The sequence below is a fragment of the Electrona antarctica genome (genome assembly GCF_951216825.1).
Source record: "Electrona antarctica genome assembly, chromosome: 8".
NCBI lineage: Eukaryota > Metazoa > Chordata > Actinopteri > Myctophiformes > Myctophidae > Electrona > Electrona antarctica.
Genome location: NC_136789.1, coordinates 51,437,886 through 51,451,238, shown reverse-complemented (window position 1 = coordinate 51,451,238; position 13,353 = coordinate 51,437,886). Strand labels below are relative to the sequence as shown.

The 13,353-nt window shown below is 43.2% G+C and overlaps 1 protein-coding gene across 1 annotated transcript in view; it reads left to right on the top strand.

Annotated features, from left to right (window-relative positions):
- map7d2a (MAP7 domain containing 2a) overlaps positions 1-7,152 on the top strand; it is a gene marked incomplete at its 3' end in the record, with an annotated part of 77,739 nt that extends 70,587 nt beyond the window's left edge. The window contains exons 15-16 of the mRNA XM_079507965.1: positions 1,765-2,421; positions 6,867-7,152. Of these exons, the coding sequence (XP_079364091.1) occupies positions 1,765-2,421; positions 6,867-7,152 (943 nt within the window). The remainder of the gene's footprint in view (positions 1-1,764; positions 2,422-6,866) is intronic.
- Between the last annotated feature and the right edge of the window lie 6,201 nt (positions 7,153-13,353).

Here is a 13,353-nt window from a genome sequence, read left to right as displayed (position 1 = left end):
CCACAGAAGTGAACCTTTCAAGCCTGTTTTCTCAACTCGCTGTTTCTCTGCAAGACATAACTCTATGAGCCATATCTCCAAAACTGGTGGGCCAAACTGAACAACCAATATGTCAATTTGAAGCTATGATTCCCTGCTTTCATATGACATGAAAAAACGAAAATTCAAAAAAATCCAATGGCAGTCCCTCAGTCAAATTTAGTCACATATGTGTTTTCAAGCAGTATCATGTCATATGATATTATCACGATATTCTTTTCATGCACTTTTTATGGTTATTTTTCAAGTTACTTAAGGGTACAAACAGAAACAGGGTAACAGAAACTAAAACAAAAAGGAGAAAGAGAACATTTAGAGCAAAAATACCTATTTTTGGCGAACGAAACTGTCATTCTACAGAAGCATAAATTAAGATATAGAACAAATCACGTAGACTGTGCATTCACTGTATCACGATATGTACGATGTCTCTGAAAAGGCATATATATATATATATATATATATATATATATATATATATATATCGTGGAGACATTGTATCGTCTCGACGATATTTATCACCACATCGCCCACCCCTTAACCCATTCTGGACGGGAACCCCTTTTGGTGTTTTAACCAAGCATTATGTTATACTTTAGCTATTGAAAAAATAGCAGATCTATAAGCTACGAGCTTGTAGGTCTGCTACGGTCTGCTCGTAGCGCGGCACTCTGTGCCGCGCTATGAGCTTGTAGATCTGCTATTTTTCAATAGCTAAAGTATAACATAATGCTTAAAACACCAAAGGGGGGTTCCCGCCCAGAATGGGTTAAGCTTTAAAACTCAAAGATAACCAGATATGGATACTAACTGGTACAGTAAAATATGTCATTTTTAATAGAAATGCAACATTTGGTGAGTTATGACTTGATGGCCAAGGACCTTTCTCTGAGGATGCTGATGGGGCGACTCTGCAGCAGCGGAGAATGACAAATATGACCTCTTTACGAACACAATAGAAGCTGCGTCCATGGGAGTTGTGTGTAAAATTAGCTGCTCCTTAAAATACACCTGGACGCGTGGCATTGACAGTGGTGGAAAGTAACTAAGTACATTTACTTAAGTACTGCACTCAGGTACAATTTTCAGGTGTTTGAGCAATTTACTTGAGCAATTCCAATGTACATACAATACTTCTACAATACTTATAACTCCACCATGGGATCCAATTATTGTACTTTTACGAATAGACAACAATTATGTGAAAACTTTAGTTACTAGTTACTTTGGAGATTTTGATTATTATTAAAAAAAAAAACATGCATTAACCACTTCAGCCCTATAATACATTTCGGCCATTTGAAACTAGACAATTTGTCAAAAATATTGATATATTTGAAAACTTGAAAAGGGACATTCCGCATAGTGAGTACTTTCCACTTTTGGTACTTCTAAGTACATTTTGAATTCCGGACTTTTCCTTACTAACAGAGTATTTCTACATTGCGGTATCGATACAGTAAAACAAGCGAGTACTTTTTTTCCCCCCACCACTGGGTATAAAGAGAACAGCTCTGTACAGCTTGGCCCCGCACGGCTCTGTTCTTATGTCCTCCACAGAGAACAGCTCTGTACAGCTTGGCCCCGCACGGCTCTGTTCTTATGTCCTCCACAGAGAACAGCTCTGTACAGCTTGGCCCCGCACGGCTCTGTTCTTATGTCCTCCACAGAGAACAGCTCTGTACAGCTTGGCCCCGCACGGCTCTGTTCTTATGTCCTCCACAGAGAACAGCTCTGTACAGCTTGGCCCCGCACGGCTCTGTTCTTATGTCCTCCACAGAGAACAGCTCTGTACAGCTTGGCCCCGCACGGCTCTGTTCTTATGTCCTCCACAGGGGACGCCGGTGCTCAGATTAGCGGCGAGGTGAGCGAGTGCGCCGTTTCAAAAGTAGAATTTCAGGTCAACGGCCCACTCGCCGCGCAGGACGACGAGCGAGCGCCGCCGAGTGCCGCGGCGAAGAAGAAAGACGCGATTATCGAGGTGGAGCAGACGCGCAGGCGGAAGAGCGTCGAGCAACCAAAGAGCTCTCCGACGAAAGCACCGGCCGGCGATCGGAAAGGTGAACCGCCGGCGAACAAAGATGGCGACAAGGACGCAAAGCAGGCGAACGTCAAAGTCGCCACCGACCAAAGCAAGAAGACGGCCGATACCAAAGCAAACGGTGTCGCGACGAGCACGAAGACTCACGAGTCCCAGCAGAGCCTCCGAGAAGACGTGAAGGTCACGGCGACGACCAGGAGTGAAGTGACCGTGGTGAACGTCTCCTCCAGACCCGTCCTGGCGCCGCTGTCCATCGGACAGCCGTCCGTGACGCCCGTCATCAAACTGGAGCCCGCCGACGGGAAGGACTCCTGTGACGAGGTGCAGTCCATGGAGGTCAGGTCAGTGACGGTAGAGAGTGATTGGTTGATTGATTGATTGATTGGTTGATTGATTGATTGAAGACTGACTGATTGATTGATTCAATACTTTATAGTCAGATGTAGTTCATTCATTGTTAGTCAATGTAAGCAGCACGAGGTACAGTCGGACTTTACGGCTAAAAGGACATCACGGACAAAAGTCCTGGGGACATGTTTCCCTCGTCATTCCTCAACGATGCACGAACCTTGCCGTTTATTATCCAATTGATCACACCTGATCACCCCCCCCCCCCCCCCCCAACAGGCTAGTATCAATAAAACCCTGTTTAACTTTAATGCTGTTTCAGTCCAGCCTTCAAAGAGCAGCTCATATTCATAAAACCCTGACTAACATTAACCAAACCCAAAATGTCTTCTAAATCATGACAATTTTCTGAAAAACGTCATGTTTCTACATCAGTGGTAATCAATATTTCATGTCAAGGACCCCAAAAATGATATGTCATCAGCCGCCGAACCCCCATCTGAAAATATGTTGTTCCAGGAGTTAAAAACGTTGGCTTTGAAAGAAAATATATTCAAAGATTTGCACCACATTTTCATGATCCTTCAAAAATAGCAGATCTACAAGCTCGTAGCGTGGCACTCGGTGCCGCGCTATGAGCTTGTAGATCTGCTATTTTTCAATAGCTAAAGTATAACATGGCCTAATGCTTAAAGAAAACACCAAAAGGGGTTCCCGTCCTGTATATGTATGGCCGGTTAATATTGTTTCAGCCCAGCTTCCAAAGAGCAGCTCATATCCATCCACTGTTGATTTTGCCAGCAAGTTTCTATTTTAGTTTCAGTCATAGTCTCTTGAATAATTTTAATTTAGTTTTAGTCACATTTTAGTCACCTGAAATGTTCTAGTGTTAGTCCAGTTTTAGTCGACTAAATATCATACGATTTTAGTCGACTAAATCTACAGTTGATTTAGTCGACTATAATGTATTCTGGCGGGCCTTGATGCCGTCGTAATGACTGTTTTTACACATGCTGAAAATAGCCGATCTACTATTAGATCTGCTATTTTCAGCATGCAACCAAGTGTAAAATGACATATATTGGATCTCTTGTCCACTAGTCCCTTCCTAACATTTTAGTTGTTTTTATTTGTTGACGAAATTGTCAGTATATTTAGTCTTAGTTTTAGTCATCATAGCTTAGTTTTCGTCAGTGAAAAAGTTACTTTTAGTCGACGAAAACAACACTGTTTCCATTCCACGTATTAACTTTAATACTGTTTCAGCCCAGCCTCCAAAGAGCAGCTCATATCCATAAAACCCAGACTAACTTTAATACTGTTTCAGCCCAGCCTCCAAAGAGGAGCTCATATCCATAAAACCCAGACTAACTTTAATACTGTTTCAGCCCAGCCTCCAAAGAGGAGCTCATATCCATAAAACCCAGACTAACTTTAATACTGTTTCAGCCCAGCCTCCAAAGAGGAGCTCATATCCATAAAACCCAGACTAACTTTAATACTGTTTCAGCCCAGCCTCCAAAGAGGAGCTCATATCCATAAAACCCTGACTAACTTTAATACTGTTTCAGCCCAGCCTCCAAAGAGCAGCTCATATCCATAAAACCCAGACTAACTTTAATACTGTTTCAGCCCAGCCTCCAAAGAGCAGCTCATATCCATAAAACCCAGACTAACTTTAATACTGTTTCAGCCCAGCCTCCAAAGAGCAGCTCATATCCATAAAACCCAGACTAACTTTAATACTGTTTCAGCCCAGCCTCCAAAGAGGAGCTCATATCCATAAAACCCTGACTAACTTTAATACTGTTTCAGCCCAGCCTCCAAAGAGGAGCTCATATCCATAAAACCCAGACTAACTTTAATACTGTTTCAGCCCAGCCTCCAAAGAGCAGCTCATATCCATAAAACCCAGACTAACTTTAATACTGTTTCAGCCCAGCCTCCAAAGAGGAGCTCATATCTATAAAACCCCGACTAACTTTAATACTGTTTCAGCCCAGCCTCCAAAGAGCAGCTCATATCCATAAAACCCAGACTAACTTTAATACTGTTTCAGCCCAGCCTCCAAAGAGGAGCTCATATCCATAAAACCCAGACTAACTTTAATACTGTTTCAGCCCAGCCTCCAAAGAGGAGCTCATATCCATAAAACCCAGACTAACTTTAATACTGTTTCAGCCCAGCCTCCAAAGAGCAGCTCATATCCATAAAACCCAGACTAACTTTAATACTGTTTCAGCCCAGCCTCCAAAGAGGAGCTCATATCCATAAAACCCAGACTAACTTTAATACTGTTTCAGCCCAGCCTCCAAAGAGGAGCTCATATCCATAAAACCCAGACTAACTTTAATACTGTTTCAGCCCAGCCTCCAAAGAGCAGCTCATATCCATAAAACCCAGACTAACTTTAATACTGTTTCAGCCCAGCCTCCAAAGAGGAGCTCATATCCATAAAACCCAGACTAACTTTAATACTGTTTCAGCCCAGCCTCCAAAGAGGAGCTCATATCCATAAAACCCAGACTAACTTTAATACTGTTTCAGCCCAGCCTCCAAAGAGGAGCTCATATCCATAAAACCCAGACTAACTTTAATACTGTTTCAGTCCAGCCTCCAAAGAGGAGCTCATATCCATAAAACCCAGACTAACTTTAATACTGTTTCAGCCCAGCCTCCAAAGAGGAGCTCATATCCATAAAACCCAGACTAACTTTAATACTGTTTCAGCCCAGCCTCCAAAGAGGAGCTCATATCCATAAAACCCAGACTAACTTTAATACTGTTTCAGCCCAGCCTCCAAAGAGGAGCTCATATCCATAAAACCCAGACTAACTTTAATACTGTTTCAGCCCAGCCTCCAAAGAGGAGCTCATATCCATAAAACCCAGACTAACTTTAATACTGTTTCAGCCCAGCCTCCAAAGAGGAGCTCATATCCATAAAACCCAGACTAACTTTAATACTGTTTCAGCCCAGCCTCCAAAGAGCAGCTCATATCCATAAAACCCAGACTAACTTTAATACTGTTTCAGCCCAGCCTCCAAAGAGGAGCTCATATCTATAAAACCCCGACTAACTTTAATACTGTTTCAGCCCAGCCTCCAAAGAGCAGCTCATATCCATAAAACCCAGACTAACTTTAATACTGTTTCAGCCCAGCCTCCAAAGAGGAGCTCATATCCATAAAACCCAGACTAACTTTAATACTGTTTCAGCCCAGCCTCCAAAGAGGAGCTCATATCCATAAAACCCAGACTAACTTTAATACTGTTTCAGCCCAGCCTCCAAAGAGCAGCTCATATCCATAAAACCCAGACTAACTTTAATACTGTTTCAGCCCAGCCTCCAAAGAGCAGCTCATATCCATAAAACCCAGACTAACTTTAATACTGTTTCAGCCCAGCCTCCAAAGAGCAGCTCATATCCATAAAACCCAGACTAACTTTAATACTGTTTCAGCCCAGCCTCCAAAGAGCAGCTCATATCCATAAAACCCAGACTAACTTTAATACTGTTTCAGCCCAGCCTCCAAAGAGGAGCTCATATCCATAAAACCCAGACTAACTTTAATACTGTTTCAGCCCAGCCTCCAAAGAGCAGCTCATATCCATAAAACCCCGACTAACTTTAATACTGTTTCAGCCCAGCCTCCAAAGAGGAGCTCATATCCATAAAACCCAGACTAACTTTAATACTGTTTCAGCCCAGCCTCCAAAGAGGAGCTCATATCCATAAAACCCAGACTAACTTTAATACTGTTTCAGCCCAGCCTCCAAAGAGGAGCTCATATCCATAAAACCCAGACTAACTTTAATACTGTTTCAGCCCAGCCTCCAAAGAGGAGCTCATATCCATAAAACCCAGACTAACTTTAATACTGTTTCAGCCCAGCCTCCAAAGAGCAGCTCATATCCATAAAACCCAGACTAACTTTAATACTGTTTCAGCCCAGCCTCCAAAGAGCAGCTCATATCCATAAAACCCAGACTAACTTTAATACTGTTTCAGCCCAGCCTCCAAAGAGGAGCTCATATCCATAAAACCCAGACTAACTTTAATACTGTTTCAGCCCAGCCTCCAAAGAGCAGCTCATATCCATAAAACCCAGACTAACTTTAATACTGTTTCAGCCCAGCCTCCAAAGAGCAGCTCATATCCATAAAACCCAGACTAACTTTAATACTGTTTCAGCCCAGCCTCCAAAGAGGAGCTCATATCCATAAAACCCAGACTAACTTTAATACTGTTTCAGCCCAGCCTCCAAAGAGGAGCTCATATCCATAAAACCCAGACTAACTTTAATACTGTTTCAGCCCAGCCTCCAAAGAGGAGCTCATATCCATAAAACCCAGACTAACTTTAATACTGTTTCAGCCCAGCCTCCAAAGAGGAGCTCATATCCATAAAACCCAGACTAACTTTAATACTGTTTCAGCCCAGCCTCCAAAGAGGAGCTCATATCCATCCCAGAGTTCTCGCCCATCAATGAGGTCCAGAACAGCATCAGCAACGCGCGCGCCCTGGAGGACCTGCTGGACCTGACGGGCAGCGTCACCAGCGGCCCCAAAGGCTCCTCCTCCTGCTCCTCCGAAGGCTCCCCCACAACGCAGGCGCAGGGCGACTGCAACAAGAACCTGATCGGAGGCGTCTGCAGTCCCATGACGGATTCAAAGCTCATCCAGATGCCGCCGCCCTCGTCCAATAAACTCAGCATCCAGTAAACGCACCACGTCTCTCTCTCTCCCTTCGAGATGGTCCTTTCTGTCTGTCTCCCATCTCTCTCTGTCTTATTGTCCTCTCCGTTGCTCTCTCTCCCTTTAGATGGTCCTTTCTGTCTGTCTCCCATCTCTCTCTGTCTTATTGTCCTCTCCGTTGCTCTCTCTCCCTTTAGATGGTCCTTTCTGTCTGTCTCCCATCTCTCTCTGTCTTATTGTCCTCTCCGTTGCTCTCTCTCACGCGTTATTTTAAGATATGTGCACAGTATTGTGTCTGAATCTAGGTCAGTGCTTCTCCTGTGTGTGTGTGTGCGTGTGCGTGTGTGTGCGTGTGTGTGTGTGTGCGTGTGTGTGTGTGTGTGTTTAAATTTGCTTTGTTGAATTACTACTGAAATTATCATAATAATGAGTGTACGGCCTCTTAGCTTTTCCTAATAATTCAAGTAAATTGACCTGAAATGTCAGTGACTTGCACAGTGACTGTACGAATGTAACCAAATGGACCCGTAGAGGTCACATTGTTTACATATCTACATGATATGCTCTGAGTTACAAATGGAACAATTAACCGAGGCCTCCTACTGTATAGATAGTACAGGAGGGGCATATTGGCGATGGCGGAAGATATTAAAGGAGCACTTCACCCATTTTCAATCTTATCTTCAATGAATTGGTCTGACCACAGATTTGAATCATCAAAACTCAATCATAAACACCGTAATACAGGGATAGGGATTTACTTTCGTATATTCGATAGGCATTAACATTCTTGCACAAATGTACACATTAGATCTTGGCTTTATGATACTTAAATGATGAATGTATTGTCAAGCAGAAAGTAGTTGTGTGTGTGTGTGTGTGTGTGTGTGTGTGTGTGTGTGCGTGCGCGTGTGCGTGTGCGTGTGCGTGCAGCAATAGGAGAGATTGAGCAGGGAGTTTGTAGCCCAATTAAGCCTTTAAATGAAATACCAAGTGCTGTGGATTCAAGGAGTATAACCATTTCTTATGTATCAGTCTTACTTTTCAATCCCTTCAAATCTACCATTAATCTCCTGATGAGGACGTTACAATCTCTTACAGCATGCTGTGTGCGTGCATGCTTTGACAAACCCCATCCAGCCCCGAGTTCTTTCAATTTGTCTGGCATAGTGGAAGAAAACAATGGGATCTTAAAATACCATAGAGCAGACACAACAACAGACTGGTTCTAGCTGGAGGCATGCACTGTAGTAGGCTCCATGCACATACGCCATAGTGTACAGTGGTTCTTAAACTTTGTAAATGGCCCAAATGCACCCACAAGGGTCCATTTGGTTCCATTTGTCCACTCTCAGAGTTACACACCCGCACGGTGCCATTTGGAACCCACACTGGTGCAGCAGAGTGTTTCCAGTGAGCCAACATAAATGATGCACAATAGCAGCGCCCTAGTCTCTCGAAACAGACTGTTGACTCACGTCAATAAAAGGGCGCTGTTTTTCCTGTTGTTTCGCCAAAATGGCATCACCCCTGACTCTGTTTGACCAGAATGGAACAGAGCCTTCATTAGTATCATTAACACTGACTCTGTTTGACCAGAATGGAACAGAGCCTTCATTAGTATCATCACCCCTGACTCTGTTTGACCAGAATGGAACAGAGCCTTCATTAGTATCATTCTGTTTGACCAGAATGGAACGGAGCCTTCATTAGTATCATCCTTGGTAACACCTGTGAAGGAAGTCGGGAAGAGGCCCGGACGTAGGAAGAGTTATTTCCAAAATGGCGAATATATTGTGCATGGAGCCTTGACGGGAAGAATTACAATGACTTTAGCTCCCAATGTATAGAAACTCTGGTCATGCATATTGTTCACTTCATAAAAACGTCTTTCCATCGAGCTCCTTCCTTGGCTATACCTTTAAGGACTTTTTGCTATATTTACCAATAGGCTTCATAAAGTGAAGATAATATTATAGGACCTTTAGAATCGATGTTAATATTTGTCATATCATATTCTTTTTCCTTCCTCACTTCAACTTTGAGCATTTTGTGGTGAAGAGATATGGGTTGTGCCCCGAAAATAGCTGATCTACAAGCTCACAACGCGACGCGTTGTGAGCTTGTAGATCTGCTATTTTCGCTATTTTATTTCCACACGTTTTCTTATCCCCGTATTGAGATTGTTGATTAGGTTTGTTCGACTACTTGATTGTTGTCATGGCCATGCATTGAGTGTATAAATATGCCCAATGAACTTTTATTTTATTTTATTGTGTGAGCCAGAAGGCAAAGCTCTGTGTCTACCGAGCAATCTTCGTTCCTACTGACTGAAAGAATAAGGTCGCGAATACAAGCGGCCAAAATGAGTTTTCTTCGACGGCTGGCTGGCCTCTCCCTTAGAGATAGTATAGGGTGAGAAGTTCAGTCACACGAGAGAGACTCGGAGTAGAACCGCTGCTCCTTCGCCTGGAAAGGAGTCAGCTGAGGTGGTTCGGGCATCTGGTTAGGATGCCTCTCGGGGCGTCTCCCTAGGGAGGTCCTCGACGCACCTCGACGCACGTCCCACTGGGAGGAGACCCCGGGGCAGACCAAGGCGCAGTTGGAGGAAACACATCGACTCACTGGCCTTGGAACGTCTCGGAATCCCCCAGGAGGAAGTCACTAATGTTGCTCTGGAGAGGGAAGTCTGGAGCACTCTGGTGGAGCTGTTGCCCCCGCGACCCGACTACGGATAAGCGGTTGTAGATGAATGGATGTGTGACAAATTTGAAAAAAAAAATTCCCCTATGTTTTCCTCTGGCTGTGGACACTCGACCTTGTTATGTATGTACAGATGTAGTAGCCATTGTAGCAAGCGCAGTTTATTTTGTATCTGTGTGCTGCACACACAGACGCTGCCAGAAAAAACGAGGTTATGTTATGCTCCGAGTCTGGTACCTATAGTTGGCGGGGAGACCTTGGCAGGGAGTTTCGTTTTATAAGAAAATGATTTGCATCTGTACTTTAAATATTGTTCAAGAAACTTTAAAGAATGATCTGCAGTGTTAACAAAAGGACTGGTGAAGGATACAGTGTGTGCAAGAGAGGAAATGTAAATGGTAAATGGTGCATTTATATAGCGCCTTTATCCAAGGCGCTTTACAGAGATTGTGCATTACATTCACCCATTCACACACACATTCATACACCGATGGCAGCAGGAAACCATGCAAGGCACCAACTAGCACATCGGGAGCAATTAGGGGTTCAGTGTCTTGCTCAAGGACACTTTGACAGTAACTCTGGGGGAGCCCGGGTTTGAACTGGCAACCTTGCGGTTACCATCCAGGCACTCTACCCCTGAACCACCGCCGCCTAATGTCTACAGCGGCTACATTCTGGACACTATATACAGTACTACTCTGTAAGCAGTGGTGGAAGAAGTACTCACAATTTTTACTTAAGTCAAGAAGTATTCAATACCGCAATATTGAAATACTGTTCGGAATTCCAAATGCACTTGAGTAAAAGTACAACGGTATTGGCTTCAAAATGTACTTCAAGTTCCAAAAGTAAACGTAGACCACCGTACTCATATAGTCCCATTTCAGATGTATAATTATCTTTTGAAAATAGCAGATCTACAAGATCACAATGTGTCGCATCGCGGCACAATCGTGAGCTTGTAGATCGGCTGTCTTCGAATGGACGAAATGTATACAGGGATGCAGTGGTTAATGCTTTGTAATAATAACAATAATAATAATTATGAATCAAAATCTACTAAGCAACTCGTAACTAAAGTTTACAAACAAATGTAGTGGAGTAAAAGTACAACACGTGCCTCTAAAATGTAGTAGAACTAAAAGTATTGGACATTGGAATTACAAAAAGTAAAGTACAAATACCGCAATATTGGAGATTTGGACTGAAGTATACAGTACTTAAGTAAATGTACTCAGTGGTTACTTACTTTCCACCACTGCTCTGTATAAGGCCTCACTCAGACCTTTGCAGCATTGCTGCATGCTTGTTGTATGAATGAGTGTAATGGCCGCCCCAATGCATTTCCAATGGAAGTCACATGGTTTGTAGTCCACATTTTGGACTACAAGCTGTTGTATGGCTTTCGGCTGTGTTTCGGCTGCGCCCCTCCCCCTCATACAACACAAATGTTGTGTCAAACCATGTGACTCCCATTGGAAATGCATTGGGGCAAGCTGTGTCACGCCCTTTGTAAACAGCAAGCATACAGCAATCTGCTGCGACCGTGTGAGTGAGGCCTAAGGCCTCACTCAGACCTTTACTGCATTGCTGTATGCTTGTTGGATGAATGTTGTGTAGTGTCATGGCCGCCCCAATGCATTTCCAATGGAGGTCACATGGTTTGACACAACATTTGTGTTGTGTGAGGGGGAGGGGGCAGTCGAAACACATCTGAAAGCCATACAACAGACCATGTGACCTCCATTGGAAATGCATTGGGGCGGCCATGACACTCACAACATTCATACAACGCTGTAAAGGTCTGAGTGAGGCCTAGGTCTTTCCTGCTTGGGACAGTGGAACTGGAGCATGTGTGCCTCAAAATGACTGAAGCCAGTTCCACAATGCACCACCATCATCAGGGACGTCAAAGGGGGCTTCACCCCCTGCCCTTTTACCCGCCTGTAAAAACAGCTGCCCTCTCCAGACCCTGAACGCAGCGTTTACTATATGGTTAAAGAAAATGCACATGCCCCCTCCTTTCCATGCCACATACCGGAAGGCAACATTCAGTCTCCTGAACTTGAGCGCAGCATTTTGCGTTGAACAAATTTGTGTAGAAATCCATGTTGTATACACCGCATCTCCACTATAGCTAAAAGAGTGCTGGGTTGTGCCCCGGAAATAGCTGATCTACAAGCTCACAAGGCGTCGCAGCGCGACGCGTTGTGAGCTTGTAGATCTGCTATTTTCGCTATTTTTTCTTTTGTCCAAAAGTGCCCTCTTACGGGATTCCAGCCCCTGCCTCTCTGAACACTCTCTCACGTCCCTGCCCATCATTATACCTTGCACCACCCTTTACATGGTAAATACATCATAGCCTATACTGTGACAACTTAAAACAATGAAGTAACCCAACTTTTGAAGTTTCTGCTGTATAAGAATATACCCTTAGCGTAAAGATAGAGGCTTTTTGAGTTGTCTTTAAAAAAAGAAAATAAAGGAACTAGCCATATAGCGATCTATACAGTAGACTATGGATTTGGATTATACTTTCTTTGCATTATGAGAAAATGCTGTTAAGTGCTTAGAAAAAAAGGTTTTAGGATAAGAGTTTTAAGGCTATGTAGACAAGACTACAGTATTTATGTTAATACAAACTACACAATTCAAAGGATAAGCTATTGCAGTCAACTTAAATATGTAATATGATGTAACTATACTGCGGACCTTGTGCATGCATAGCATGGGATAAATACCCGTATCAATAAAATGTTAAACTGCTCATTTGTCTTGTGTTTATTATATTCAATTCAGGGAGTTTACTTTTATTTTCAGAACAAGAATTAAAAAAGGATAGGTTACGTGTCCTTCCGTTCAAGTGGGGTCATATTAAGTCCCCTAAACTATATCAGTGGGATAAAGGATTTATTTAATCAATCAAAGTGCTAATAGTTCACTTGAAATCCTTGTTCTGTGCATTTAAAAAAAAGAAAAGAAAACGAAGACAAAATCTACATGGTCTTTTGTTGCCACCTTGTGGCTGAAGAATGCATAAATGTGTGCTCCTGAATCCCAAGTATTTGACTGAAGCTGTCCACATTTATGAGTGGCCGAAGTGGTCTGGAGCCACAATAAAGGTGTTGTAGGTTAGCTGCTGCCATACGAATCGTTTTTGTAACTATTTGTTCATTTGTCATCCGGACTGGTGACGTATTCTGGCAGTTTTTATGTCCCGACCCAGACACTATATAGCAGCTCAGTGTGTCACTTCTGAGGCAGTGTTGATTTTGACAGCAATTTTAGTTTTAGTAACATTCTTTTGAATAGTTTTCATTTAGTCACTTGGAGTGTTTTAGTGTTCGTTTAGTTTTAGTCGACTAAATCTACAGTTGATTTAGTCGACTAAAATGTATTTTGGCGTGCCTTGATGCCGTCGTGATGGCTGATTTTACACTTGCTGAAAATAGCCTATCACAACGTCACGCGCTGTGACACGTGAGCTTGTAGAGCTGCTATTTTCAGCATGCAACCAAGTGT